The sequence below is a fragment of the Phaseolus vulgaris genome, chromosome 8, assembly GCF_000499845.2.
Source record: "Phaseolus vulgaris cultivar G19833 chromosome 8, P. vulgaris v2.0, whole genome shotgun sequence".
NCBI classification, from domain to species: domain Eukaryota; kingdom Viridiplantae; phylum Streptophyta; class Magnoliopsida; order Fabales; family Fabaceae; genus Phaseolus; species Phaseolus vulgaris.
The window spans coordinates 31,843,032-31,866,992 of NC_023752.2; the positions used below are offsets into that span (position 1 = coordinate 31,843,032).

General features: G+C 49.3%; 2 protein-coding genes across 2 annotated transcripts; both read right to left on the reverse strand.

The window, feature by feature from the left end:
• Positions 1–301: 301 nt before the first annotated feature.
• Positions 302–1,042, reverse strand: LOC137824940 (uncharacterized). Its single transcript, XM_068630614.1, has 2 exons — positions 815–1,042; positions 302–751 (listed from the first exon to the last, which is right to left on the reverse strand). Exons 1-2 carry the CDS (start codon positions 1,040–1,042, stop codon positions 302–304), a joined length of 678 nt encoding a protein of 225 aa, XP_068486715.1.
• Positions 1,043–16,617: 15,575 nt separating this feature from the next.
• Positions 16,618–17,334, reverse strand: LOC137824941 (uncharacterized). Its single transcript, XM_068630615.1, has one exon. The coding sequence runs from the start codon at positions 17,332–17,334 to the stop codon at positions 16,618–16,620; it is 717 nt and encodes a 238-aa protein (XP_068486716.1).
• Between the last annotated feature and the right edge of the window lie 6,627 nt (positions 17,335–23,961).

A 23,961-nucleotide genomic window follows, 5' to 3' on the forward strand; every position in this document is an offset into this window, starting at 1 on the left:
GCAAATAGTTTTACGCTGAAGCTCGACTGCCTTAAAATTCACAAGTTATTAGAATGATATCGACTGAAAGTTGATAGTTTGAAGCAGTTAGTAAACGGTTGCGCTTGCAGAGTTACTAAGTCAATTTCGTTTCAGCGGTTTGTGCAAGAAGAGATGAAGCTAACAGGGAGATTATATGAAGAAACAGAAAACTTCATAGCAAAGAGGTATCAGTTCGAAATACATATACCAAAAAGGGAAAGTTATTACAAGTAAGTGTGTAAGAGAGAAGAACAGATGAATAAGTGATGGAGGGAAGCAGCTAATCTTCATAAGGAACGATCTTCCCATCCACCACTTTGTTGTTTAGTGACACCATGGAGAGGTCCAGATCAGGGTACTGGCAGGCAAACTGCTCCAGGGCGGCGTCAAACCCAGCAGCGAGGATTTGGGCGGAGCTCAGCTCGAGCTCTTCAGTTTGCTTTTTGAGCCCCTCGGTCTGCTGTTCCAACTCATCAGCTCGTTTCCTTAGTTCTTCAGTTGTCTCACGAGCTTGAAGGAGGTCTTCAGTAACCTTCTTGCTTTCTGCCTGCGCCTGGGCCAGCTCTGCGGCGATCCTTTCATTCTCCTTTTTGGCCTCGACGAGCTTAACCACGGTGTCATCCCTCTCTTTTTCAACCTTTCCCAAGAGGACCTCCCGATCTACTGACCTCTTCTCAAGGTTTTCTACCTTGGCTGCGTCTGCTTTGATCGACGCCTCCAGGCTAGCCACCTTGAGACGGTATGGGACCAGTTTGCTCTCCAGCTCAATTTTCTCTTAAGCTAGGAGGTGCACCTTGTGGCGCATATTGGTGGCCTCCTTGCGCGCCACCCTCAGCTCCGTGCTCATGGCATCCTCCACTCTCGAGTGGTCGATCTCTGCCAGCATGAGGTTGCAGGACAACTTCTCCGCCTCGATCCTTATTAGGCGATTCTCCTCTTGGAGCACGGAGATGTCGTCCTGAAGTTTCTTGCTGGAGCTCTCCACAGCTTTTGATATGATGGAGGGGAGATCCTCTGCCATCATTCTGAGTTTGGCTGTGAAGGGTTCTCAGATCCCCTTAACCGCAAGAGGGAGGTTTGCAACCGCTGTTGGTGGAGGCGCTGAAGGAGCCTGGTGCTGGCTCTCACCACCGCCCTCTTGGATTGGTTGTTGAATTGGAGCTTCTTGGCGTGGTGGAGACGTGGGGGACTCGGTGATGATGATGGGCGAGTTGTGAGCACCTTCATCCCCACCTGGCGCGGCTTCGGCGATTGAGGCAGTTGAAGGAGGACCGTCTCCAGCGGATATGAATGGCGTGGAGGCGCTCGGAGGGTTCTCCATGAAGTTGGGCTCAGTAGCCTCAACCGCGGGAAATGCAGCCGCCAAAGGTACTGCTTGAACTGGCGGAGTTGCAGCTGGGGGAGAAGGCGGTGTTGGAATTGGAGCTGGTGGAGAAGGCGGTGTTGGTGTTGGAAGAGGAGGTGGAGCAGGTGGTGAAGAAGGTGCCACCCTTCTCCTTTTGGTGATGAGGCCATCCTCAGTTGCCTCATCGTCCTCTTCTTCATCACTTACCACCTGAGGAGTTTTCCTCTTTGGCTTCCTTAAGATGAGTTTCTTGCGTTGTTGAGCGGGCAACGCTTCTGAATGGGTTGGGCCTGGGGGGCGATCTGCCCTGAGCAGCGGCGATCTCCACCACTGAGTTGGGCACAGTTTGGGAGCCCGACGCCAACCCGTGGGCTCTGGCGAGCGCCCTCAATTCAGCTAGCTTGCCTTTACCCAGCATGAGATCTGCATAGTGCAAAGTATACAGGTGAGCTCAAAGACAAAAGTAAAACACATGAGTAAGTACGCAAATAAGACAAACAAGTGGTGCGGGAAATAAAGACCAAGTCTAGTGCGCAACAGACAGGACGCCCAGTAATGGATAACAAAGATGTAGCACAGGGCAAAAACGATAATGTTGAGGTAAGCACTAGCCTATGCGAGCCTCGAGTTGGCCCTCGAAGAACTCGAAGGAGATGATCGCAGAGGTGAGAAAGGTGATGTTAGCGGCTGCCACGCTCTTCCAGAAGAGGCACAGGTCCTTGTCCAAATCGCCCATGTTGTCGGGGCTTCTTGGCTTTCTAAAGCTTCCCTTGGAGTCTTTATTTCCCTTGTTTACCCAGTACAAGGGAAAGCCGTCGAGCAACAAAGTGTCCCGATCATTCTGGCGCACTTGGACGAATTTACCTTTCCAATCCTTGTAAGATTGCTAGAAGATGGAGAGGATCGACCTCCCAGCAATTCCGTTCAGGCTCACCCAAAGGCGATCTCCAGGGTTCTTGGCCTCGAACAGGAAAAGGAACACGTCTACCAAGGCCGGTACTCCCAAATGTGCGCACACAATTTGAAACGCCCGCACGAATGCCCAGCTGTTGGGGTGGAGCTGGGCGGCGGCGATGTCGAGCTTGGTTAGTAGTTCCCGTTCGAAACGGGTAAGGGGGAACCTAAGTTTCACCTTCTTGAATAGGGTGGTGTACACAAAGCAGAACAACTCGCCGTTGTTCCCTTTGTCATCTGTGCAGACTGGCATGTCGGGGGGGCAAGGCAGCACCGTCAGTTTGTCATCATGCTCCATGTGGAACAAAAGGTTGGGCTCGTCCCCTTTCTTCAATCGAAGCACTGCCACAGCAGAGTTTACTGAGGAAGTCTCCTTCAGCAAAGTTGAGGGGCCCAGGGGTACAGCTTCTTGTAGTCTGGAGAGGCGATGGAGGCTCCTCCAGCGACTGGTGGAGTAGCCTGAGCGGGGTTGGGGCGAGAGGTTGCAGGCCTCTCAGCCTGGGAAGAGAGAGCACCAGGTGCTCGCGGTGGGTTATGAGCTTGAGATGGAGGGTTTCGTGACGAGGGAGGAGGATTCGCGGTGGTCTTTGTTCGAGCCATCGCAGGAACTGCAAAGGAAAAAGGAAAAGAAAGGTGAGCGAAGGTTGCAAAGGTCGACTAATGAATGATGAAAAACGAAGGAACGAAGGTTCGTTGTGTTGAAAGAAATGGAAGGTGAAGCCCTAAGTTACGAAAGGGGAGAAGAAGAAACAACCCACAGCGTATGCACCAGACAGTTAATGGATGAATGCGAATCGGTTAAAATGCAGCAAACATCAACAGAAGAAGTAAAAGGGGTACCTTTCGATGATCAGTTAAACGTTGAAGGAGGTTGGGGATCGAGAGAGTCGAAGAGCGTCGTGGGTTTGCAGAAGAAGACTCAGAGTGTTTCGAAGGCAGGAAGATGATGAAACAGTAAAAATAAAATGGGTTTAAGGGTTTTTCAAATGATTTTTGGAAGCGTAAACGACAACTAAAGATAACCGTTGATGAAGCCACGTGTCGGAAGATTGGAAAGGTGTTTGGTGGAGCGTCAGGAAAGCAGAAAGTACGAACGTTTAGAATTCTGCGCCAGCGCCACGTAGATCGGTAGTGACGTGACTCCTTTAGTCTTTTCGCTGGACAAGTCTACGCTTAAGACTGGGGGGCTTGTGTACCGCCCTGGTAGTCGGAAGTGATGACGTGGCATCGAGCTATTATATAGGCGTGTTGAACGGGACACCTGGCTGGCAGAAGGGAAGAAAGTCGTCGGGGGGCTCGTGTAGTCGCCAGTCATTAAGTTGGCGTGCTCCGATCTCTAGCATACCTAAACTGGCGGTCACCGGGCTTGAGATGAAGTCGCCAGATGTGAACCCAGGCGACCAAGTGATTAGAGATCGCCAAGACAAGGACATCGTCGAAGATGAAGTCAGATAGTCATTTCCCAGCTGGCCAGAGGATGAGCTCGGGAGACAGCTTACCTGAACATACACGGTGAAGCAAGTAAAGTAGATCGTGAAGGCGGCCGGCGAGACCACAGGGAAGGTGTATACGAAGGTACCCGATCTCGCCACTCAGAAGAGATCACGCTCCAAGGAAGCTATGCACTGAGTTGTGTCATGCATGAGTAACTTAGCCAAAAAACCTGAAGAGTAAGAAGTGGCGCCCAAGTCAAGGATGCTCCAGATGGTGACACGTGTACAGCTGGATGCGAGCCACGTGTCCAGATGTGTAACTGTCTGGAGAGAGAAAGTGCGCAGGTATATAAGTGATTCTAACGAACTTCTGAGGTACGCACGTTTAGATTACTTCTTTACGTTTGCGAGTCTTGAGTATGCTGAGAGAGAATTTTGCACGGTTCCTTAGAGTTCTTGAGTTTTCTCTTAGTAATTGGTGGTTCAGTCGCTGACTTGGGCGTCGGAGCGTGATCGGCCGCAGCGGCGCCGTTTTGTCTTTTGAAGGTTCTTGAGGTGGATCACGGCGAAGGACGGAGGCTAACACGGCGCAGAAGTCGATCTAGGTTTGACGAGGCAAGGCTCCAGCGTCTTGGTCAACAAGCAGGATCATCAGGCGCCCACCGTGGGGCCGTGTAAAACCTGTTCCCATCCACAGCGTGAGTTCTTGGAAGTTTCTGCAGTTTCTGTGTGGTTGTGTGCTGGTGCACCATTTTTCGCCGTTCATCTAAGCTTTGTTCGGTAGTTTCGTGTTTTCCACCGTTCGTTTGAGTTCTTGTTCGGTGAGGTGAGGTTTTTCGCTGCTTACGCAAGTTTTAATCGGTGAGATCTAAGGTTCGCCGCTCGTTTGGATTTTTGTGGAAGAAACGATGGTTTGTGGTGGAGTCGTGAGTTTCTGCGAAGGTTCGCTGTTGAGGTTGTGTTCTTGAAGTTCTTTGGAGTTTTGCGAAGCTCTGACCGATTGATCGCTGAATCGATCGTCGCTGAAGAAGGTGTTGTTCATCGCTCTTTGTGATCTGTCAAGTTTTCATGAGAAAGATGAGAAACAACCGTTCAGTTGCGGCCGTTGCTGCTGAAGGCGACATGACTATAGTTAAGATACTTTAAAACTATTATTATATAGAACATTCACTTTCAATTTCTTATAGTTTCCTAGGTTAAAAAACCTTAGATTGTAAATGAAAGAAGTATTAAACATATCAAACACAATTTTAACACGTGAAATTGTTTTTCAAACATATTATAAGTGTTTCAATCAATGAATAGACCTTAGATTGTAAAAGAAGTATTAAACATATCAAAATACAATTTGAACACATGAAATGGTTTTTCAAATGTATCATAAGTGTTTGAATCAATTAATAGACCTTAGATTGTAAAAAATATATGAAAACACAATTTTAACACATGAAATTGTTTTTCAAAGATATTGATAAGTGTTTCAATCAATTTCTACACTAAGATTGTAAAAGAAATATTAAACATATCAAAACACAATTTTAACACATGAAATTGGTTTTCAAAGATATCATAAGTGTTTTCAATCAATTAATAGCGAAAAGAACAAGTTGCAAACATTTAGTTAAGTAATACGCTTGTTTTCAATAGTTAAGATACTTTTAAACTATTATTATACAGAACATTCACTTTCTTATAGTTTCCTAGGTTATAAAACCTTAGATTGTAAATGAAAGAAGTATTAAACATATCAAAACACAATTTTAACACGTGAAATTGTTTTTCAAAGATATCATAAGTGTTTCAATCAATGAATAGACCTTAGATTGTAAAAGAAGTATTAAACATATCAAAATACAATTTGAACACATGAAATGGTTTTTTAAAGGTATGATAAGTGTTTGAATCAATTAATAGACCTTAGATTGTAAAAAATATATGAATACACAATTTAAACACATGAAATTGTTTTTCAAAGATATTCATAAGTGTTTCAATCAATTAATAGACTAAGATTGTAAAAGAAATATTAAACATATCAAAACACAATTTTAACACATGAAATTGGTTTTCAAAGATATCATAAGTGTTTTCAATCAATTAATAGCGAAAAGAACAAGTTGCAAACATTTAGTTAAGTAATACGCTTGTTTTCAATAGTTAAGATACTTTTAAACTATTATTATACAAAACATTCACTTTCACTTTCTTATAGTTTCCTAGGTTATAAAACCTTATATTGTAAATGAAAGAAGTATTAAACATATCAAAACACAATTTTAACACATGAAATTGTTTTTCAATGATATCATAAGTGTTTTGTACCGTCCCGTATCCGGGTGTTGACAAAGTCAAGGTCAAAGTCAACGTCGGGGGTCAAGGTCAACGTAAGGCGTCGCCTAGGTGAAGAGACGCCAAGTGCCAGCGTCGCCAAGAGGAAGCGTTGCCAAGGTAAGGCGTCGCCTAGGTGAAGGCATCGCCCAGTTAAGGCATCGCCCAACCGGGGCGTCGCCAAGATCAAATATCACTAAGGCAAGGCAATCACAGTGTGGTTCCCCGATACCCATGTGTAGGAAAGACCATGGGGGGAGTGACGCCGTGGGAAGGCCTCAAGTGCCGATAATCCGGGGTAGTGATAAAGAGAAGAGAAAGGTGGTTTCAAGGCCATAGTGATAGCGCCAGTGTAGGGCAGCCTGACTCGTGAAGTGCCCCTGCCGCCCCAGAGACGCCCTTGGGATAGATACGACTCAAGAGGAGGGTCACATGATATGATTCCACTAGCCATATAGAGAATGATTCTTGACATTCTTAGGAATCACCTTGAGCTGGACATTAATGAGGCACTTTTCTTAGAGTTGGATCATTGTTCTAAGACAAGAACTCACCAAAAACTAGTACCAAATCCCAAACTCATTTGGATGTTCCACATATTGTCAAATTGAACCAAAAGAGATGGAGGAAAGGCAAAAACACTAATTAACAACACAAAACAGTAAGGAACCGAATCAAATTGTTGGAATTGAAGAAGAAAAGATGAAAAACAGCCAAGAACACAAATGAACCATAGCTACACAAAACAAGCTGAAATTGCTGAACCAAAACAACTAGAAAACAAGCTAAGACAAGGAAATTAACAAGAGAAGAAAGGAAGGAGAAGAGAATGCTCATGAAGATGGAAGAATGGTTGGATGATCACGCCACTAGAAGTATGGATGCTCCTAGATGAGTGTACAAGTCGCCACTTGAGGAAACCATGATCCTTCAAGATAAGATTAGAGAAGAAGGCTCAAAAGCTCTCCAATGCTCACTCCAATTTTGAGTATAGTTTCTTTAGATAAATTCAAATCTGAAAAATACAAAGAGAGCACCTCTATTTATAGCCTAAGGTGCTGAAATATAAGCTACACAAATTCAAAAATTCCCTCCCAAAAAGCTTCTAGAATTTGCGCCTAAAACAAAGCATGAGGAAGGTGTGACCTCTTCCTTCACTTTGGTACCTCTTTTTCTACTTCTACACCTATCTACTAACACACCCCCCCTAAGACTCCTAACTAAAGACTAAAAGATGCTATAACAAAAGAGGTTTCTAATGTTTCCCTCTAAGCACCTTCAACTAAAGAAATTACAAAAAGAGAAAATAAATGTCCCCTAGCTCCTAAAGCTTTGAACATGCTTCTTGTAATCCTTTGAGGTGGGCTTTGACCTCCATGGGCGTCCTCCATTTGTGCCTCTACCTCTTCTTGATCTTGTTGATTGGCCTCCATGTCCTCTTGAGCTTGATCTCCATCAGTCATGCCCAGGGTAGCCAGGTGCAGGGTACGAGAGGAAGGCAGATACGCTCTCAAAGTGAGTGACTAGATGTTTGGGGGCATGAGTTGGCACCCAAAAAGTCACCTCTAGCGCAGATGCACTCCCAGGTAGGAGGACTCACACAAAGAAACGCCCCCAGATGGGGTCACGGCGCTGTGAGGCCCTCCACGTGTACAACAGCCAAGTCAGAATAGAAACGCCATTTTGTCAGGTACAAGGTAATTAAGGTTATTTAATACAGTTTCCGTTTCGAGCGTTTAAGAAATGCTCCCAAGCGTTTTAAACGTCTTAAATGCGCTACGTTTTATAATTAAATGCGCTTTAAGGCGCTTTGAATGCGGGAGTAGCTGAAATAGCGCTTTGAATGTTGGAAACGGGGTTCGAACTTTTGGCAAATTCTCCAGAAACACTCTAGTTGCTTGCTCGAGCCTTGAGGTTACGCACAAGGGACTAGGGAAAGATCTTTGCCAGAACGAGAAAATATACATTAGACACAGTTCCTTTTTACCAACTTCAGAGTGCCATACACGGTGCTCCGATACGGAGGTGCAGAGTTTTTGGTGTTTCTTGCTGGCTGACTTGAGCGTCGGAGTGCAAACGGCCGCTAGGGCGCCCCTTTTGTCCTTCTTGCAGGAATCCACAGGTAACCAGTGGGAAGGAGTCCCTAGCTGACGGTTGAAGTCGCGCACGAAGACGTCCCAGGCCAACCGGACGGAACATTTGGCGCCCACCGTGGGGCCGATATAAAACATTGGTCCCATCGCAAGTTTGAAAGGATTTGTCAGGTCGCGATAACGATTGAGAAAACAGTGAAGAATGGCCACCATTAGACGAGGTACCGCACGCGCTGCGGGAGAAGAAATGTCCATGCAACAGGTCCTGGAGATAATGAGGGGCTGCAGGATGATATGGCGGATTCGAAGATAGAACAAGAACGCATGCAGGCGGATCTCGACGCCTCGCACGTGAGGAACGAAGAGCTCCGTCGCGTTAATGAGGAGTTGTGCCGGGGTCTGAGGAACAACCAGGGGCAACGCGAGAACGAAGAGATGGAGCATCTCACCCCACCAAAGGAGTTTTCCACTCCCTTCTCACAGGAGATCCTAGATGCGGCGATCCACAACACCTTCGCAGGGCCCAAGGCGATTTTCACGGGGATGGAGGACCCCGAGGCACACCTCACGACGTTCCACGCACAAATGGTGTTAGTAGGTGGCTCTGACGCCGCAAGATGCAAGCTCTTCATGAGCACTTTGACAGGAATGGCCATGGATTGGTTTATCAGCCTTCCTAGCGGCCATATCACCTCTTTTCAGCAGCTGCCCCAGTTGTTCAGAGAGCAATACCTGGCGAACAGGGCCCCGCCGCCGATCTCTTACGATCTGTTTGATGTGAAGCAATACCAAGGGGAGATTTTGACGGAGTATATCAACCGTTTCGGGTCCCAAGTGGTGAAAGTGGGCACGTCGGAGGAGCCCATTATTGTGTATGCCTTCAGGAAAGGCGTGTGCCCCGGCCCTTTTTGCGAATCTATTATTCGCAATCGCCAAAGGACTTTTGCTGAAATACGGCGTTGGGCAGTGGAACATATCGCCTCCGAAGGAGAGGTGTGCGAGAAGCGAACCAGTGTTGTACCTTCACGCCCGAGGGCGCATACGCGGGTTCAGCCCGTCAGGATCAATGAGACAACAACGGGAAGGAAGAAGTCCGAGGGGAGACGCCCCTACGAAGCGAGAAAACCCCAGCCCCGGGGTCCAGCAAGGGGCGATCGCCCGGCTAGGGAGAGGGCAATGCCGGCGAGATACAACTTTGTAGTGGAGTTGAAGGACCTGATCGCCGTGCCTAATATAGCTGAGAGGTTGAGGCGACCGGCAAAAACTGACAAGGTGTTAGGGCCACGGAAAGACTCTTGGTGCTAGTTCCACGAGGCCTTTGGTCATCACATTGACAACTGCCTCTCGTTGGGTTACCAGCTTGATGAGCTGGTGAGAAGCGGGTTTCTGAAGGATTACGTCGCAGAACCCGCCACGATCGCCGCCCTGCCGGCGCCGACAGAGGAGCAAGCGCACGAGATGCCCGTTCTCGGCTAGGTTCACACCATTGCTGGGGGTTTTTCCGTCGGAGGACCCACCGCCTCCCAGCAAAAGAAATACGCGAGGGGGGTCAACTCGATCGAAGAAAGGATCTCGGGTGAGCCGTGGGAATCGGACCTCGTGTTCACGAGAGGGGATCTTCGAGACGTGGTGCCGCATGACAATGACCCCGTGGTCATTTCGGTTGTCACGGCTGGAAGAAAGTTGCACAGGGTTCTTGTCGACCAGGGAAGTTCAGCAGACGTCATGTTCTGTTCGACATTCAACAAGTTACGGTTGTCTCCCGACCTTTTGAGGCCCTACACAGGGTGCCTATATGGGTTTGCGGATAACCAGGTTGAAGTCCGAGGCTACCTGGAGTTGAGGACTACGTTCACGGATGGAGAGGCCTCGCGTACCGAAAGCATCCGGTACTTGGTCGTGAACGCCAACTCCACTTACAACATTTTGTTGGGTAGACCGGCGTTGAACAGGCTGAACGCAGTAGCCTCCACGCGCCATATGAAGATGAAGCTGCCGGACCTCAGCGACAAGGTGATAGTTATCAAGTCGGATCAGGAGGAGGCACGGAAGTGTTATGAAAACAGCCTGAAAATGAAGAAAAGCGTGTTTGTGGTGTTTGAGCGTCCTCCCAGTGTGGACACACCGATGATTGAGGCGACGCCCGCCGGGACAACGCCCGACGAGGCCACACCTGCGAGGGCGACGCTCGAGGTAGATACGCTCATGGAGGAGGGACCTGACAATACGGCGCCGTGGAAGAGGCGGCGCCCATTCAGGGTAATAGCAGGGACCAACAGGCGGCTAACGCCGTGGAGAGAGATTGGCGGCAAAACGTTTAAGTTAGGGCGTTTGCTGAGCCAAGAAGAACAGGAGGGGGTGGCAGAGGTGATTTCACGCCACTTGGATGCCTTCGCATGGTCTGCCTCGGATATGCCCGGCAACGATTCGGATTTCCTATGTCATCACCTCAGCATGGACGCCGCGGTCCGCCCCGTGCGCCAAAGAAGGAGAAAGTTTAACGAAGAGAAGCAGCTGGTGGTAAAGGAGGAAACGCAGAAGCTGCTGAGTGCTGGCCACATCAGGGAGATTCAATACCCTGAGTGGCTAGCCAACGTTGTCTTGGTGAAGAAGGCGAATGGGAAGTGGAGGATGTGCGTGGACTTCACGGACTTAAATAAGGCGTGCCCGAAGGACTCGTACCCACTACCCAGCATCGATGCGTTGGTGGATAGTGCATCCGGCTGCAAGGTGCTAAGCTTCCTGGATGCATTCTCGGGATACAACCAGATCAAAATGCACCCGAGAGATGAGAGTAAAACTGCATTCATGACAGAGACTTGCAGTTACTGTTACAAGGTGATGCCTTTTGGGCTGAAGAACGTGGGCGCCACCTACCAAAGGCTGATGGACAAGGTCCTAGCGCCCATGTTAGGAAGGAATGTATACGCCTACGTAAACGACATGGTAGTGGCGTCGCAGGATAGGAAACAGCACGTGGCAGACTTAGAGGAGATGTTCGTCACTATATCCAAATATCGCCTCAAACTAAACCCTGAGAAGTGTATCTTCGGGGTAGAGGCCGGTAAGTTCCTGGGTTTCATGCTCACGGAGAGGGGAATAGAGGCGAACCCCGACAAATGCGCAGCGATTATTGCCATGCGAAGCCCGACGTCAGTAAAGGAAGTACAGCAACTGACGGGGCGGATGGCGGCACTCTCAAGGTTTGTTTCTGCCGGGGGAGAAAAGGGGCACCCATATTTCCAATGCCTCAAGAGAAATAGTCGCTTTGCATGGACTGACGAATGCGAAGCGGCTTTCATTAAGTTGAAAGAATACCTGGCGACGCCACCGGTCCTCTGCAAACCGGTAAGAGGCGTGCCCCTCCGGCTGTACTTCACGGTGACAGAGCGGGTTATCAGCTCTGTGCTGGTCCAGGAGCAGGACTAGAGTCAAAAGCCCATCTATTTCGTGAGCAAGGCATTACAAGGCGCGGAGACGAGATACCAGGCGCTGGAGAAGGCAGCGTTAGCAGTGGTGTTTTCAGCGAGGAGGCTCCGTCATTACTTCCACAGCTTTACGGTGGTAGTGATGACAAACCTCCCTATACAGAAGATGCTGCAGAAGCCTGACGTGGCTGGAAGAATGGTGCGCTGGGCGGTGGAGTTGTCAGAATTCGACATCCAGTATGAGCCTAGAGGATCCATCAAAGGGCAGGTGTACGCAGATTTTGTTGCAGAACTCTCACCCGGAGGTGAACAAGAGGTGGAGGTGGGCTCACAGTGGTTGCTCTCGGTTGATGGCTCTTCCAACCAACAAGGGAGTGGTGCGGGAATAGTCCTAGAGGGACCCAATGGCGTGCTGATTGAGCAAGCTCTGCGCTTCGCCTTTAAGGCAAGTAATAATCAGGCTGAATACGAAGCTCTGATCGCAGGAATGCTGCTGGCCAAGGAGATGGGCACGCAGAACCTCTTGGTGAAAAGCGATTCCCAGTTGATTACAGGGCAGGTGTCGGGTGAGTTCCAGGCGAAAGACCCGCAGATGGCGGTGTATCTGAAATACGTCCAACTATTGAAGGGAGCATTTAACGCTCTTGAGCTGATACATGTCCCAAGGGAGCAGAATGCCAGAGCCGACCTGATTGCCAAGCTGGCCAGCTCAGGCAAGGGGGGTAGACAGAGGACGGTGATCCAAGAGACCCTCAAAGTTCCGCGTAAATTCGTGGAAGATAACAGGGTGGATGTCCTCCAAATCTGTACATCAAGAGGAAGTCCAAGGAGCCATTGCTCTTTGACCCAAGGTACGCTGAAGACGCTCTGCATCAGCACATACGCGGACACGCCCGAAGAAGGAAGGCAGATGCAGGTATGTGCCCTAGCCGAAGGAGACACCTGGATGACGCCATACAGGTGGTACCTGGCGGACGGGGCTCTCCCAGTGGAGCCTGAAGAGGGTAAGAAGGTCAAGAGAAATGCCGCAAGATACACTCTGGTGGATGGAGTGTTGTCCAGGCACGGTTTCACTCACCCTATTTTAACGTGCGTAAGTGGCGACGAGTGTACCTGAATAATGGTGGAGCTCCACGAAGGCATTTGCGGGAGCCACGTAGGGGGAAGGTCCTTAGCCTCCAAGGTGATACGCGCAGGTTTTTTCTGGCCAACAAGAAAAGAGGATTGCGCACGACACGCCCAGCGCTGCAAGCAATGTCAAAGGCACGCTGACTGGCACAAGGCGCCGCCAGAAGAGCTGCGATCCATATACAGCCCGTGGCCTTTCCATACCTAGGGGATTGACATCCTAGGTTTGTTCCCACTGGTGATAAGGCAGATGAAGTACTTGATCGTTGCCATCGAGTACTTCACCAAGTGGATAGAGGCGGAGCCCGTGGCCTAGATCACTGCGCACAAGGTGCAACACTTTGTATGGAAGAACATTGTGTGCCGTTTTGGCGTACCTAGGGGGCTGATATCCGATAATGGAACCCAGTTCGCCAGTCAGCAGTTGAGAAACCTGTGTGCTGAGGTAGGCATCAAGCAAGTGTTCGCATCAGTCGAACACCCTCAGACTAACGGGCAAGTGGAGTCAGCAAACAGAGTTTTGCTGAGGGGACTAAAGAGAAGGCTAGAGAAGGCCAAAGGGGCGTGGGCGGAGGAAGTACCAAGGATCGTATGGGCATACCATACCACGCCTCAATCTTCTACCATGGAGACGCCTTTCAGTTTGGTGTATGGGTCGGATGTGATGATCCCGGTAGAAATACACGAAAGCTCACCACGTTTTTAAAACTTTGTGGTTGAAGAATCCAACGAAGAAAAGCGGGTGAACCTGGATCTACTAGACGAGGCCAGGGAGGAAGCCAGAATAAAAGCCCAAGCGGTAAAGAGAAGAGTAGAGCGACAATATAGCTCTAAGGTAAACCCACGACAGTTTCAGATTGGCGACCTAGTTATGAGGAAAGCCCACCCATACGAGCTGGAGAATAAACTGTCTCCCAAGTGGACCGGACCCTTCAGAGTTACCGAGGCTAAGGGCAACGGTTCGTACAACCTAGAGACCTTGGAGGGGGGTCCCATCCCGCGCAGTTGGAATGCAGCCAACTTGAAGTTTTATTTTAGTTGACTTATGTAAGCAGCGATGTAACAGTTTTGTTAAAGGGGACGCTCTTTTTCCCTTTCCGGGGTTTTTTAATGAGGTCACCCAAAATAAAGAAAAAACAAGTTTGAGAAAAACCTTGTCTTGGTTTTTAGACTTTATCTTTTCCCCATTTGAAGTGGAGATAGGCGCCGCCAAGAGAAGGCGTCGCCAAGAAAGAAGGCGTCGCCAAGAGAAAGCGTCGCCAAGAGAAGGCGTCGCCAAAAGAGAAGGCGTCGCCAAGAGAAGGCGTCGCCAAAAGAGAAGGCGTCGCCAAGAAAGAAGGCGTCACCAAGAGAAGGCGTCGCCCAAGCGCAGGCACCGCTTAAAGACATGACGGAGGAAAAACGCGTAATATGTGTGGCGTGAGCCAAAGTAAAGCGGCGTTACGGAAACATGGTATAGTAGAATTAAAGCAGTGTTCGAGATGAATGGGAGTAATGCGAATAGGGCAAATATTACAAGTCCTGTGCTCATACAAAAACACGAACGAACCACTCTTCAGTTGCCGCCGGAGTCAGCACGGGAGAAAGACGAAGCCCCGCTCTCCGTCTGCAGGGCCCGGGTAAGTCGTGACCTCCGCTCTTGGTTTATCTTCGAACCTGCACCAAGGGAGATAAACGTGTCAGAGACACCATGAAGCAAAACACACACAGTTAGGAAGCACCAAAGGTGGAAGTTTCTAGGGCAGTGACCCATACATATATACTTCTCTAGGGTTCCGGCATTGAACTCCAAACTGATCAAGGTGGCGGAATCGAAACCTCCCGCCTCAGCAAGGATCCGGCAAACCACCTGGTCATTCGGGGCTAGCTTCTTGAAGGGTTTGGATTTGAGGGCCCTCGTCTCCCTCACCCAATACAGTGGAAAACCATCTAGGGCAGAGGGAACGAGATCAGAGCAACAGATTTTGAAGAACCTGCCTTTCCACCCAGTGAAGGAGTTTTGGAAAGGGGTCAGGAGAACCCTGTTAGGAACGTTACTGAGGGTCACCCAGAGGTTATTCCTTTGCCTTTTCACCTCAAAGAAGTGAAGAAAGATATCAACCGACGGTGCACAACCCAGAAACCCGAAAAGGATGTCGAAAGCCTTGACAAAAGCCCAGCTATTAGGATACAACTGGGCCGGAGCAGCGTTGATCTCTGTCAGCAGTTCCTTCTCAAACCTGGAGAAGGCCAGGCGCACGCCGATGGTCTTGAAAACCACCTGATAGAACTAAAAGAAGGGGACCCCGTCGTTGGCCCGTTCGTCTCCGCACACTGGCTCCCCTAAAGTGCAAGGGAGCACGGCAATATCGTCGTCGTGCCTCTTCGCGAAGGCACGGTGATCATAGGAGCACGAATCCCCTTTGTGTTCCCTTATGGCCCGGGTAGAAAGCAGGCACGAGCACTCGTCCAGGAGCTCGTTCGAGGCCCAAGTATACAGGTCCTTGGGGTTAACCCTGGGGGAGGAACATGAGAAGACATGCCTGAACAGAATCTGGGAGGTTTGGAGGTGAGTGGCCCACTGGTAACGCAAGGGTAAAGTGCTGGTTGGAACGAACACTAGAAGAACTCTTCGCTAGGGGAGAAAGGGTACAAGTAGGTTACGAAAGGCGCAGGAATGATGAGGACAGGTTCAAGATTTGGAAGAACTAAATATTGCGGTTAGAGCGCCAAACGACGCAAATGGATGTGTTGCAGTTATAGCGCCAAACGACGCAAATGGATGCACCGTGCGATCGAGCCACGTGGCAGAGGATGGGAGGGTGACCCTGGCACCACTGGTAGACACTCAGAGAACGTCGTATCGAGAGAATGCCCGAGGGTACGATATGCCGTTGAGAATGGGCCAGAGGCTCAGAAAATGTCAGGACCAAGTCAAGTAGGGGAACGTCCCATCAGCCATACGAGAAACGCCACGTGGATGGCACGGGCGAGACCTGGAGCTTTTCACTACCCCTGGGCGTCGACCTGAGTCAAAGTCAAAGTCAATGCCAAGGTAAAGTCAACGGCTTAACCGCACCGGGCGTCGCCACCACAAGTATCAGCGGTGTCGCCTCACCGATACCCACAGGTAGGAAAGACTGTGGAGGGAGATGAATCGAAAAGGCCAAAACTAGTCACTAGCGGCGTCGCTTCCCCGATACCCACAGGTAGGAAAGACTGTGGAGGGAGACGAGATCGCCAAACGCTGAGTGAACCGCTGGCAGGGTTGTTCCCCGACACCCATGGGAAGGAAAGGTCATGGAGGGAACGACCCCCCGGAGGGCTTCGAGCTTTCCCAGTGCTAGGCGTTTCTAGACACCCTGAGGACGATACGGCGCTACTGTAGTAGGCCTCTCCTTAGGCGTGGGCATCGGGTACCAAAGATCAAGGGACAGGTCGCTTTGGTGTTTGAGACACCCCAAGGACGATATGGCTCCGTTAGGCAAGCCTCTCCATGGGTGTGGGCATCGACGCCTTGTCCCAAGTGTTTAAGGCCCAGAGGAGGTTTTCAACCTTTGCGTTGTGGCAATGGTAAAGCCACCGACGCCTTCACGAGGCAGAGGCCTCATAGATACGAAGGCGGAACGGTTTCCGAGAAGCGCGATAGGAGCAAGGCACTCGGTATATGGGGTCGCCCAACGCAGCGAAAGAAATGGGTCGACTACAGGCAAAACGATTGAAGCACGCGAAGGCGGAAAATGAAGGTAAAATCATACAGACAGAATTCGATAACTCAAAGGTACAAAAATTGTTATCCATAGTTGTGATGAAAGGGCCGATAGTTCAAAGAAGTTACAAGTTCAGCAAAAGGGGACAAAAGCAAGTATAAAGTGTAAAGGAGAAAGGTGGCGGTTGAGGGCGGCAGTTCAGTCATCCAGCTCCAAGCGCACGACCTTCCCGTCGACGATGTGATGAGTGGAATCATAGTTGGAAACGTCGATTCCCGGGTTCTCGCAGACAGCCTGGGCCAGAGCCTCTTTGAACCCCTCCTCGAAGGTGCCCGCCATGTCATTGATAAGGGTCTTCTTGTCCTTCTCTAACTCCTCAATGGTGGCGTCCCCAGAAGCTACCTGCTTCTCCAAAGCCTCCTTCTCCACACGTAGCCGGCTGACCTCGATCTGCAGTTTGTCGTAGTCAACTTGGAGAAGGCCCAAAGCCTTGGCCTGAGTGACCATCTCCCCCTCCATCCGCTCCAGTGCGTCAGCCTGCCCACAGCATCGGTCCTTCAAGTCCTTTTGAACTTCTTTGTAAGCTTCGACTATGTCTTGGAGGCTCGTTACCTGAACTTGGAGGGCGACTTCCCGAGTGTAGAAGTCGGCCTGAAGCTCCACCGCCTCAGCCAGTTGTTTTTCAGCCACCTCCTTGGCCTCTTGCGCCAGCTTTAGAGTAGTTTGGTAGGCCTCGTTTTGGCATCCTAAAGTTTTCTTTTCCTCCTCCAGGGCAGCTAACCTTGTTTCCAAGGCCTTGAGGGTTTGAGTCTGCAAAACAGCGTTTCTAGCTTGGGCACGCCATTCAAGGGCCACCGCCAAGAAGGCTCCCAAGTAGAAGGGCATTCCCTCCTTCCTGTCGGAGCCTTCTGGCATTGATCCCCCGCTGAAGCCCCTCATCAGATGCATAATTGGAGGGGGGATGGCAATAAGATTTGGGGCAGCGGCGACGGAGGCGGGAGCAACAAAAACCTCTACCGGTGGTGGGGGTGGGGCAGATTCGGCCCCTTCGCCTGTTTCCTCTTGGACCCTTGTGGGAGGGAGAGAGGTAGCACTTGGAGGGTTGTCCCTGAAGGAATTCCCTCCCTGGGGCGACGCCACTGGCAGAATGGGAACCCTAGCAGCCTTTCACCTCTTGAAGACTAGCCCACCGTCAGAGTCTTCGTCATCGGAGATAATCTCCAACACCCTTTTTCCTTTGTCAAGGGGGGTTGGAGCAGGTGCTGAAGCCACAGCTAGTGGGACGGCATCAATGGGCGGGGGAGAGCCAGATGTGTGAAGTGGTTGGGGGCTTTGTGAGGATGGTGAAGATGAGCCTAGTGGGGGCTTCGGTAGTGGTTGGTGGTGGTAAAGGCTGGGTGAATGAGGGGTTTGGGTCAGCGGCAGGGGCGGAGGAGGCGCCAGCCTTGGCAGCACGAGCGGCCTTCATCGCTTTCGCCAAAACCATCCTCTTGGAGGCATCCATCAGACAATAAGAGAGGAGTCTCCCTACCAAAGTAGGTGGTCAGGGAGTGGGCATTGTACTCGCTTGCGATGAGCTTCAGCTTGTCGAAGACAATCCCTAGGCCAGCCAAGGCCTTGCATACCTCCCTATCAGCAGGGGATAGCTCATTCAGGGCCTTGGCCTTGAGCAGCTTGGGGTGCTCTGTCCAGTACAGGGGAAAGCCATCCAAGGTTGTAGGGTCATGCTTGGCGCAGCATACCCTGAAGAATTTTCCCTTCCAGCCCTTGTACGAGTTCTGGAAGAGAGAAAGGAGGATCCTACCCGCGATCCCGGAGAAGCTCACCCAAAAGCTTTTCCCCTATTTCTTCACCTCGAAGAAATGTAAGAAGACATCCACAGAGGGAAGGATGCCTAGATATCCGCAAAGAATTTGGAAGGCTCGAACGAATGCCCAGTTGTTGGGGTGTAGCTGGGCCGGGGCTGTGTTGATTTCTGTAAGAAGTTCCCTTTCGAAGGGCGTGAACGGAAGGCGCACCCCGATGTGTTTAAATACCGTTTGATACATGAAAAAGAAGGGGTTCCCCTTCCTGGGTCTGTCATCCACGCAAACAGGTTCCCCAGGCCTGCCGGGACGGACGGAAATATGTGCATCATGGGTGCGGCAGAAGGCGTTAAAATTGTACAGGTGGGGATCACCATGATGGTTCTCCAAGTCCTTCATGGTCGTCAGAGAAGTGCATTCGCTTAAAAGCTCGTCGGGGGCCCATGAATAGAAGGCTTTATAGTTGGACTTGGGGGTCTTGGGGGGAGAACCAGACTTTGAGTTCGGGCGCACCATGATGCGGATAAATAACTGGAGAAAGAGGAAAGGAAAGGGGTTTTAACAAGTGATCCCAAGACAGAAAAGGGGATAAAACCCTAGAAAATGCCACCCACACGAGAAAACCCAGAAAGAAGGAGGAGGGAACGGAGAAGAACAGAGGAGTGGAAGAACACAGAAATGCAAAAACATAAACAGTCCCAAGCAGTTCAATACGCAGCGATGCAATGCAATGAAGAGGAAGAGTAATGGAGGTAGAAAAATCATACTTTTGGTGTCGAGGTGTGGAGGGAAGGGAAGTGCGAAGGAGGGAGCAGTGATTGCAAAGGAAGGGCTCGAAGACGATGAACAGTGCAGAAAGGCAGAGAGAATGGATGAAACAGTGGTTTGAGCGCGAGGTTATGGGTAACTTGAACGTTACATTGGCAACCCAAAAGGCGATAATCGGGGACCGTGCGATCGTGCCGCGTGTCAAAGGATTAGGCGCTCAAGGGGAGCGCAAGGGACTCTAGAGGCTGGCCGTGTGATGAGCTACGTGGCACGCGATTAAGCGTGGCCCCAAAAGATGTTACTTTCCCCGCTTCAGAGAATGTCCAATCAGCCATTAAGAGCACCCCCATGGTTCAGAGAGTGTCACGTCAACAATTCGAGAAGTGTTGAGTCAGCAAGGAATGACATGTCACCGGGGTGACACGTGGACGGCGTGGGCGAGACCTTAGTCTTTGTGCTAAAGACAAGTCATCAGCTTAAGACTAGGGGGCTTGTGTACCGTCCCGTATCCGGGCGTTGACAAAGTCAAGGTCAAAGTCAACGTCGGGGGTCAAGGTCAACGTAAGGCGTCGCCTAGGTGAAGAGACGCCAAGTGCCAGCGTCGCCAAGAGGAAGCGTCGCCAAGGTAAGGCGTCGCCTAGGTGAAGGCATCGCCCAGTTAAGGCATCGCCCAACCGGGGCGTCACCAAGATCAAATATCACTAAGGCAAGGCAATCACAGTGTGGTTCCCCGATACCCATGGGTAGGAAAGACCATGGAGGGAGCGACGCCGTGGGAAGGCCTCAAGTCCCGATAATCCGGGGTAGTGATAAAGAGAAGAGAAAGGTGGCTTCAAAGCCATAGTGATAGCGCCAGTGTAAGGCAACCTGACTCGTGAAGTGCCCCTGCCGCCCCAGAGACGCCCTTGGGATAGATACGACTCAAGAGGAGGGTCACGCCCAGGGTAGCCAGGTGCAAGGTACGAGAGGAAGGGTGATACGCTCTCAAAGTGAGTGACTAGATGTTTGGGGGCATGAGTTGGCACCCAAAAAGTCACCTCTAGCGCAGATGCACTCCCAGGTAGGAGGACTCACACAAAGAAACGCCCCCAGATGGGGTCACGGCGCTGTGAGGCCCTCCACGTGTACAACAGCCAAGTCAGAATAGAAACGCCATTTTTTCAGGTACAAGGTAATTAAGGTTATTTAATACAGTTTCCGTTTCGAGCGTTTAAGGTACTATAAATGCTCCCAAGCGTTTTAAATGTCTTAAATGCGTTACGTTTTATAATTAAATGCGCTTTAAGGCGCTTTGAATGCGGGAGTAGCTGAAATAGCGCTTTAAATGTTGGAAACGGGGTTCAAACTTTTAGCAAATTCTCCAGAAACACTCTAGTTGCTTGCTCGAGCCTTGAGGTTATGCAAAAGGGACTAGGGAAAGATCTTTGCCAGAACGAGAAAATATACATTAGACACAGTTCCTTTTTACCAACTTCAGAGTGCCATACACGGTGCTCTGATACGGAGGTTCAGAGTTTTTGGTGTTTCTTGCTGGCTGACTTGAGCGTCGGAGTGCAAACGGCCGCTAGGGCGCCCCTTTTGTCCTTCTTGCAGGAATCCACAGGTAACCAGTGGGAAGGAGTCCCTAGCTGACGGTTGAGGTCGCGCACGAAGACGTCCCAGGCCAACCGAACAGAACATGTTTCAATCAATGAATAAACCTTACATTGTAAAAGAAGTATTAAACATATCAAAATACAATTTGAACACATGAAATGGTTTTTCAAAGGTATGATAAGTGTTTGAATCAATTAATAGACCTTAGATTATAAAAAATATATGAAAACACAATTTTAACACATCAAAATTGTTTTTCAAAGATATTCATAAGTGTTTCAATCAATTAATAGACTAAGATTGTAAAAGAAATATTAAACATATCAAAACACAATTTTAACACGTGAAATTGTTTTTCAAAGATATCATAAGTGTTTCAATCAATGAATAGACCTTAGATTGTAAAAGAAGTATTAAACATATCAAAATACAATTTGAACGCATGAAATGGTTTTTCAAAGGTATCATAAGTGTTTGAATCAATTAATAGACCTTAGATTGTAAAAAATATATGAAAACACAATTTTAACACATGAAATTGTTTCTCAAAGATATTCATTCATAAGTGTTTCAATCAATTAATAGACTAAGATTGTAAAAGAAATATTAAACATATCAAAACACAATTTTAACACATGAAATTGGTTTTCAAAGATATCATAAGTGTTTTCAATCAATTAATATCGAAAAGAACAAGTTGCAAACATTTAGTTAAGTAATACGCTTGTTTTCAATAGTTAAGATACTTTTAAACTATTATTGTACAGAACATTCACTTTCACTTTCTTATAGTTTCCTGGGTTATAAAACCTTAGATTGTAAATGAAAGAAGTATTAAACATATCAAAACACAATTTTAACACGTGAAATTGTTTTTCAAAGATATTGATCCTGTCGGTTGACTCGAGTGCAAGAGTCTTGCCACGTCAAAGATATCTTCTCTCGGTCAGCTTCGCACCACGTTAGTCTTCGGTCTTCACGTCTCAATTCTTCGCGAGAACCTGAAGAAAACAAAGACACAGAATGGCGCCGCTGCGGCCGATCGCGCTCTGACGCTCAACTCAGTGACGGAATCACCAAATACTAAGAGAGAAAATCTAAACTCAAGGAACCGTGCAAATATTCTCTCAGCGTACTCAAGTGTTCTCAAAAGCGTAAAGAAGTGTTCTAAACGCGCGTACCTCAGAAGTTCGTTAGAGTTCCTTATATACCTGAGCACTTTCTCTCTCCTGACGGTTACACCCCTGGACACGTGGCTCGCATCCAGCTGTACACGTGTCACCATCTGGAGCCCCCTTCTACTTGAGCGTCACCTCTACTCTTCAAGCTATTCGACTAAGTTACCCATGCAAGGAGTAACTCGGTGCATAGCTTCCTTGGAGCGCGATCTCTTCTAAGTGGCGAGTACGGGGTGTCACCATGCACACCTTCTCTGTGGTCTCGCCTGCCGCTATCACGATCTGCTTCACTTGCACATCATGCATGTTCTGGGAAACTGTTCCCTTGCCTCGACCTCTCCTTTGTGCCTGTACCTCTTGAAAGCCTTAAGCAAGCCTTCCTGATCTCACGGTGATGTGCCTCACTCGGCGGTCCCTAACCATCTGATCTCCTAGGACTCACATACGACGACTATGACAAAAGCTTGGTGACCGTCGGTTATACATACTTGAGATCGGAGAACGCCAAGTTAACAATTGGCGACTACATAGACTTCCTGATGTGCTTCCCTTCTGTCAGCCAGGTGTTCCGCTCAACACGCCTATATTATCGCTTGCTGCCATGTCATCACTTTCGACTACCTGATCGGTACACAAGCCCCCCAGTCTTAAGCTGAGACTTGACCAGCGAAAAGACTAAGAGGTCACGTCATCGTCGATCTACGTGGCACTGGTGCATATTTCCGTACGTTCGTACCCTCTGCTTTTCTGACGCTCCACCAACCTCTTTTTCCATCACTCGACACGTGGCTTCATCAACGGTCGTCTTTAACTGTCGTTTGCGCTTCCGAAGACGTTGTGAAAAACCCTTAAACCCTCGCGCTCTTCACTGTTCCATCATCTTTCTTCACTCTCAAGCATTTCAAGTGTTTTCTCTGCGAACCACGAAGCTTCTCGTCCCTCTCAATCTCCAACTTTCTTCATCGTTCATCCGATCATAAAAAGGTACCCCTTTTACTCCTTCTATTGGTATTTGCTGCATTTTAATCGGTATGCATCATCCATTAACTGTCTGAAGCATACATTGTGGGCTGTTTTCTCTTTTTCTCGTAACCTAGGGCTTCGTCCTTCATAACGTTTATCTCAGCGAACCCTTATTCGTTCGCTCTGTCTTCTTCGTCCCCAATCGAGTCGTTCTCTGTTATCCTCATTTCAACCCTTTCTCTTTCCTTTGCAGTTCCTGCGATGGCTCACACGAAGTCCACCGCTAACCCTCCTTCCTCGTCGCGAAATCCTCCACCCCAAACGCGTAGGGTTGCCCCTGTGGCAAATCCTCCATCAGCGCGCAACCCACCACGAGCCTCTAGTGCTCCTTCTAATCAGGCTGAGAGGCCTACTTCTTCTCACGCCAATCCTACTCAGGCAACTCCACCAGTCGCCGGAGGAGCCTCCCTTCCTCCACGAGACTATAAAGAACTCTACCCTTGGGCCACCCCAACTCTGCTGAAAGAGACATCCTCAATAAACACCGAGTTGGGCGTGCACCGACTGCGGAAAGGAGACCAATCTGACCTCTCCTTCCACAAAGAGCACAATAGCAAAATGACCGTGCTGCCCTGCCTCCCGGGGGAACCGATATGCGCGGATAATAAGGGGAACAACGGCGAGTTGTTCTGCTTTATCTACACGACATTCTTCAAGAAAGTGAAGCTTAGGCTTCCTTTTACCCGCTTCGAGAGAGAGCTACTGACCGAGCTCAACGTCGCCCCTGCCCAGCTTCATCCCAACAGTTGGGCGTTCGTGAGGGCGTTCCAAATCATCTGCGCACACTTGGGGCTGCTGACTTTAGTGGATGTCTTTCCTTTCCTGTTCGAGGCCAAGAATCCCGGAGATCGCCTCTGGATTAGCTTGAACGGGATTGCTGGGAGGTCAATCCTCTCGATCTTTCAGCAATCTTACAAAGACTGGAAGGGAAAGTTCATCAAGGTGTGCAAAAATGACCAAGACCCCTCCCTGCTCGACGGCTTCCCCTTGTATTGGGTAAACAAGGGAAACAAAGACTCCAAAGAGAGCTTCAGGAGGCCAAGAAGTCCCGACAACATGGGGGAGCTAGACAAAGATCTTTGTATCTTTTGGAAAAGTGTGGTTGCTGCCAACATTGCCTTCCCCACCGCCTCAATAATCTCCTTCGAATTCCTTGAGGACCAACTCGAAGC